The sequence below is a fragment of the Syngnathus typhle genome, linkage group LG12, assembly GCF_033458585.1.
Source record: "Syngnathus typhle isolate RoL2023-S1 ecotype Sweden linkage group LG12, RoL_Styp_1.0, whole genome shotgun sequence".
Taxonomy (NCBI): domain Eukaryota; kingdom Metazoa; phylum Chordata; class Actinopteri; order Syngnathiformes; family Syngnathidae; genus Syngnathus; species Syngnathus typhle.
Window position 1 is genome coordinate 11,894,340 of NC_083749.1, and position 6,769 is coordinate 11,901,108.

The following is a 6,769-nucleotide window of genomic DNA, read 5'->3' on the forward strand; positions in this document are numbered from 1 at the left end:
TGACCCCAGGTTTTGAGGGATGACACTCCCACGTGGGATGGTTGAGAGACACCGCTTAGGTTTTCATTGCAATGCTTCAATTATTTTTAGTGAATGTATTACTTCCCAATATTAGCATTTTAGCTCAATAGCTCCCAGGTCATGTGACCTTTTGACCTCAAATTTGAAGAACGACTCTCCCCAATTGGCCTGGTTGAGATACACCTCTTAGATTTTCATTCCAATGCTTTAAATATTTCTGATGATTTTATTACTTCTTAGCAGGGCTGTGGACTCGGTCGAATTTTTGCACCGAGTCCGAGTCCGGCTGTCCATTTTTTTCTGTTAATTCATGTGACTGCTTAGTCTTTATTCAAGGCTAATTTAGATCAAAATCTAAATAATTACAACAGTTTTGTGATGGCTTTGTCTTTATTAAACATATAAACGAATACAATAAACAAATACTTTCAAGTTTTAATCATTAGTTACACCATTATAGCTCAGACATTTATCTAAAGACAAATAATTAGTGACGACCCCACAACTATCGAAACACATCAATGATATAAGGTGGGTGACATAATCGTCCTTGACATTGGTACATAATGTAAACATTAGCCTAAGTGCAACTCAACGTGGCCGCATTGATCGTAACTTACACTCCGTTTCCCCCCCAAATCTAGAGGCAAAACATTGTTCTCTCGCTGCTCCCGGGTTCTTCCATCTTGGCTGCGTGGGGCATTGTGGGTCTTGTACGTGCACGCACGCAGGCAGGCAGGCGCGGGCGCGCACGCAACTACTAAATTTGTCTTCATAACAAGCAAGCAGGGCTGTGGACAGTATTCCTACGCGCATTCTCAGCAGCATGATGAAAATAAAATTGAACGTATTTTTTTTTTTTATTGTCGGACTCGGTGGACTCGGTCAAAATCAGCACAGAGTCCGAGTCCGGCAAAAATGACCGAGTCCGACCGAGTCCGAGTCCACAGCCCTGCTTCTTAGTATTAGCATTGTAGCTCAATAGCTCCCAGGTTATGTGACCTTTTGATCCCAAATTTTGAGGGATGACACTCCCACACGGCCTGGTTGAGATACACCTCTTATATTTTCGTTCCAATGCCTCAAATATTTTTAATGAATTTATTAGCGTAAATACTTATTCTTCTCTTCCTTCGCTCTCTTTTTCCGCAACGCCTGGAATAAGGGCACACTTGTTGTTAAAGAGTGCCTGGCTTGACCACTAGAAAACGAGAGAGGGCTGGCTTGACCGCAGTCATTAGACCAATTGCACCACTCTCGCACATCTAATTTGCCTTCACGAGCCCCCGGATGAAATTCAGCTACGTCAACATTAACCATGCTGGTATTTACTATTTACTACTATTTCCTATTTGCGCAGAACTCTACGTACCACATAACCAAGTCAGTTATACTGTAATACTACTGATACTAATACTACGACTACTAGTACTACTACTGTGTATTAGGGTAAAGAGGCACGACAGTTAATTTCAAAATAGAAACGTTTGAAAGAAATATAGTTAGTCACAAAATTAAAGTTATTTTAATAATAGGTCAGACAAAGGCCATGGAATATATTTATAATAGGGGTGTAACGATTCATCGATACACATCGATTAATCGATATAATGCTCTACGATTTATTGGCATCGATGCTAAACGTAAACATCAATTTATATCGCCGTGTTTGACCTCGGACATTAAACGCGACTTTATTTTGAAATCCAGTTCATTGTTGCTCGCTTTCTCTTTCCGGGAGCAGTGCGCGCAGCGTTGTTGTGTTGTGAGCAGAGCACGCACGTGAAAGGGGAGTCGACAACTAGTACGCGGCTCCTGGGCTGGTGCTATGGCTAGTGTCCAAAAAGACGAGGAAATTTGCTCCCCTTTAGGCTTCAAGTCATTCGTTTGGAAGCACTTTGGATTGCAAAGAAAAGATGGCTCAACGGACAAGACACGTGCAGTTTGTAAATCCTGCCATGCGGTGATCAAATATTCAGGGCCCACAAATCTCACCGCACATTTAAAGAAAAAACACGACATCAAAGTTCAGTGTTAAAGTAAGCAATTTGTATACTACAATACTCTTGTAATTTCCTAAATAAAGAGTTTGCAGTACCTTGTTGATTTTGCGTATGAATTGTTATAAATCAGGATATTGTTCTATATTTTTTATTAAAAAAAAAAAAAAATCGATCGTAGAGCACTATATCGCGATATATCGTGAATGAATCGCAGCAGGCTTTAAGATATCGGCAAATATCGTATCGTAGTTCTTTGTATCGATATATCGTATCGTGACAAAACCCGCGATTTACACCCCTAATTTATAATATAACGTCTGAAAGAAATATTGATAGTTAAGGCAACAAAATTAAAGTTATTTTAAGAGTTCAGACAAAGGCCCTGCAATATATTTAGAATGCTGGCAGGCACTTTCTTTTCAAAATAATTTCTTAAAAAGTATGATCAATCTACTACAACAGATCTTCAGAAATACTTTGCCGTTGATTTGATACAAACTAAATGCGTCTTACATTATACATGTGAGTGTAACAATATGACACATTCAAGATATAAAAAGTCAGGTCCACACTCAATGAATGGATGTGTTCTCTGTAATGTGCTGCAGGTCCTACATGTCATAGAAATCAATATGATCTCCTGATTTGTATTTGTCTTCCAGCAGCAGCTTCATCAGCTTAGCGCATGATGTCTCACATGTGAGCAGCTGGCTTTCATCAAACATGTCGGCAAACGCCTTTCTTAAGCTCATTTCCCCCGTTCTGGTCCTGGCTACTAACTGCATGTCTGTGTCCAATGGACCTGGTTAAAAAAGAGCGAAACAAAATACAATCAACAATAACATAGTAACAGAATATTGGCATTTGAGACAGCATGCTTTGCGCATAGGTTTTATCTGTATCTTTTTTTTTTCATATAAATTAAAACAAACAAACGTAAAACATGAGTTCTCAGTCACAACATCAAGGAGAAAAAAAAGATTATCCTACAAGCCCAATATAAACAATCCTCCTCCACTTCAAACTGTTAATGTGTAATAATGTTGATATTGTTTATTGTAATTCAAACGAATCTTTGCTTGTGTTTGTTAAAAAATACACGTAAAGAGGACCTTCAAAAAAATCTCTGTTGTAATATTGAGGAAAAAAATCAATTGCGTATTTTTTAACCCCCATCAGCTCCATAAATATAACCAAGCGTCCCGCCACCCACCCACCTGGAGCATAGTTGAGCACACGCAAGTCTGGCTCCTCTTCTGCCAGAACCTTGAACATCATATCTCGGGCCGCCTTGCCAGTACAGTACAGCACCCAAGAGGAGAACGGCTTCAGCGCGCACAGTGAGGAGATGTTGATCACGCAGCGGCACAAACCTGATTGCTTTGGAAAGGCTTGCAGCACGCGGGCAGTGAGACACAAAGCAGAGCTGACATTGAAAGATAGGTAGGAGTCTACCTCGGCCATGCTGGTAAAGCTTTTGGTGAATCGGGACACGTCACCTAGAGCCGCTGAGCAGACAGAATGAGGCAATTAGCCACACTGAATATTTAAGATGGTAACAAGATAATTACAAACACAAAACACAATACTGATCTTACCAGCGTTGTTAACGAGAATAACATGTTCTATGTCCGGTGAAAAAGACTCTTTCGCGGTCTGGACGACCCTCTCTGGTGCTTCCATCTGGGAGAGATCCAACACCACGCAGCGAACCTCCAATTCCGACTCGACCAACTCAGTCTTGAGAGTCTGCAGCTCGTCACCAGATCTGGCTACCAGGACGAACACCGATCCGGGCTTCACCACCCGCGCCATCTCTTTTGCAAGCGCCCGGCCAAAACCTTTGGACGCCCCGGTGATGATGCACAATGCTCGGCCAAGATGCTCCATTAGCGCAACGCGAGGAATACAAGAATGAAGGAGGTAGAACTAAACGATTTCTCCCAGCTGTCAGCTTGCTACGCTTATTTGTGACTGTTCTTCTTGTGTTCAATAGGCGTGGCTAGCTGTCACTTGTTGCTGTATCGCCATCTCTCGGTTTCACGCTACTTTGACATGGCTCATTTTCTAACATCGCATGAAATAAACTCTTACATTTGTGGTCACACTAAAATACACAAACACGCACGCACACACGTACCACGGCACACGCACACACACACACGCGCACACACACACTCTCTCTCTCTCTCTCTCACACACACACACACACAGACACACACACACGCACACACACGCACGCACACACACACACACACACACACAAAGTAGTAGTAAGTCAGAGGCAGGCACACAGTGGAGGACTGGTTAACTACGGACATTTTTTAGGGCTCAAAAGTAGGACATGTCCGGGAAAAAGAGGACGTCTGGTCACCCTCGGCCAGAGGTCGGCAACCCGCGGCTCCAGAGCCGCATGCAGCTCTTTAGCACCCCCTTGCGGCTCCCTGGAGCTCTTGCAAAAATGCGTGAAAATGGAGAAATATGTTGTTTTTTTTGTTTTGTTTTAAATATGTTTTTTAGATGGTAATCATGAGACAAACATTCTTATGCTGTAGAAAATGTATGTACTTACAAATATAAAAAAAAATATCAAACTTCAGAATGGCGCAAAATTGCGTCATAGCAAGCGACACAGCACAGGCGAGTTGAAAACAAACAGGTGTGTGAGTCAAGGGCCATGGGTTCAAAAGGCAAACAGAGAAAGATTGCTGATGAGACCAGAGGGTTTAAGTAAGAATGGACTCAACTATTTGCTTTCATTGGCAATGCTGAAGGATTGCCTGAATGTTTGATTTGCAATGAGAAGTTGTCAAATATAACAAGAAGAGAAATTTGGAGCGACATTTTCAGCTAAAGCATGCTAAATTTTCTGCCGGTCACCCAGTTGGAACTGAGAGGAAAGGTACAATTTGAGGAACAAAAATACAGTTTCAAGAAGTGGATTGCATCTTCTAACTCTACTACTGCTGTAAGTTTTGTTGCATCCCGGGAGATAATAAAGCGCGGAAAACCATTTACCGATGGTGAGTACATGAAGGATTCATTCGTTAAAATATCAGAGTGCCTATTTTCGGACTTCAAAAACAAAACCGAGATCAGTCAGAAAATTAAAGACATGCTTCTCTCCGCAAAAACAGTAAAGGAAATGGTCATTTGTATGGCAAACAATATCACCGATCAGCAAATCAAGGACATCAATTCAGGTCCAGCTTTCTCAATTGCCTGTGATGGATGAGTCGTGTGACGCGACCAATATCGAATAGACAGCTCTGCTATGGAGGTACGTGAACTCTAATGGGCCGCAAGAAGAAATTGATACCACTAAAAGGCTAAACACGGGGGGAGGACATCTGCGAGGCTGTGCTGCAGTGTTTAAATGACAGAGATACATGCTGGCCACCTGATTTCAGTCGCTGCTGACGGCGCATGAGAGGGTCGCAAAAGTTTATGACTTTACGACGGAAAGCATTGGATCGAAATTTGCTTGCATTCAACATTCCCACCGGAGTGTATGGGGGTAATGAACCTTGTCATCCATATTGTGAACAAAATAATCACAAAAGCATTAAACCACTGCCAGTTCCGTGAATTGCTAGATGAAGTTGCCAGCGAATGCCGATCTCCTGCTGCACAACAAAGTCCGCTGGCTATCCAGGGGCGACGTTTTGCATCGCTTTGTTGCTTTACGTAGCCCACGTAATTATTTTAATAGTAGGCATACAGCTCATGTATTGACAGTCTATGTTATCTTATAAAAAGCTTTTAGATTTTTGCGGCTCCAGACAGGTATGATTTTTTGGGGGGGGGGGGGGGGGGGTCAATATGGCTCTTTGAACATTTTGGGTTGCCGACCCCATGTCAGTCTGGCATCTGTCACACATGTCCTTGTGGTGAGCATTTAATGTACAACTCTAAACTCTGAATATATGTTTGCGGTATTACTGTTTGTACTTAGGTGTTTCTGTTCATACACTTGGTTGCTTCCTAATAATCAATCTGCCAGGCTAACCTACTTTTGTGTTTTTCAAGGATGTGGTGCATGAGCGAGATGGTCTCACTGACTTTTTGCTCACGAAGATGCTTGATGAACTTGAGGAAATACCTGCAATAAAACTGGTTCTCTCCAGTGCTTCTTTGGATGTTGAATTGTTCCTCAAGTATTTTGGCGCTTGGTCCTGTCCTTTTTCATCGTAAGACATTGTAAACTGTGATTCTGGTGTAATTGGTTCGTTTGAGTTAATAGTTGCTTTGCTCTCATAATATAAGGGAATCATTTTCACTGCTGGCATCTGGCATGTCTAATGTCCACCTTCATATCAAATCATAATCTGAAACCTAAATGATGCAATAATAAATAGACTATGTTCAATTGAGTCTTCATTCCAACACAATAATGTAGTAGTCAGTCCTCAAGCACTAAGGAGATTCAGTGTTTGTGGGCACTTTCTTTCAGTTTTATATAAAATAGAAGCAATAGAGTACCTCATAAACACTTACTCTAATTTACTAAAGATTTGCAAAAACTGGTGCAAACTTTAGCGCTTCCTCGAACAGATATGGAAGCTGTTCTTAGTAACCAGGTCTATACAGAATTGTGCGCCCTTTATTTGTGATCCTAATAAGTCAATGTCAAGTTTTTCAACATACCGTGTGGTTTCAGTGAACACATCACACGTTAAAGGAATTTCTTACACGCCATTATCTGCTTTTTACACTGACTGCCTTTCAAACTACTCAAACATGAA

At 41.6% G+C, this 6,769-nt stretch overlaps 1 protein-coding gene and 1 long non-coding RNA gene across 4 annotated transcripts; one reads left to right on the forward strand and one right to left on the reverse strand.

Annotated features, from left to right (window-relative positions):
* Window positions 1-392: 392 nt before the first annotated feature.
* Window positions 393-4,133, reverse strand: LOC133163472 (sepiapterin reductase-like). 2 transcript variants are annotated; one of them, XM_061293408.1, is made up of 4 exons: window positions 3,623-4,133; window positions 3,480-3,532; window positions 3,242-3,350; window positions 393-2,826 (listed from the first exon to the last, which is right to left on the reverse strand). In XM_061293408.1, exons 1-4 carry the CDS (start codon window positions 3,912-3,914, stop codon window positions 2,636-2,638), a joined length of 645 nt encoding a protein of 214 aa, XP_061149392.1. In that variant the 5' UTR covers window positions 3,915-4,133; the 3' UTR covers window positions 393-2,635. The 2 variants fall into 2 exon arrangements, with proteins under 2 accessions (XP_061149392.1, XP_061149391.1); XM_061293407.1 differs by having other exon boundaries at window positions 3,242-3,532; window positions 3,623-4,115.
* Window positions 4,134-4,565: 432 nt separating this feature from the next.
* Window positions 4,566-6,393, forward strand: LOC133163473 (uncharacterized). Of its 2 annotated transcripts, XR_009716396.1 has the most exons (3): window positions 4,633-5,047; window positions 5,162-5,304; window positions 6,054-6,393. It is a non-coding gene; the product is annotated as an uncharacterized LOC133163473 (long non-coding RNA). The 2 variants fall into 2 exon arrangements; XR_009716397.1 differs by lacking the exon at window positions 5,162-5,304 and having other exon boundaries at window positions 4,566-5,047.
* Window positions 6,394-6,769: the final 376 nt, after the last annotated feature.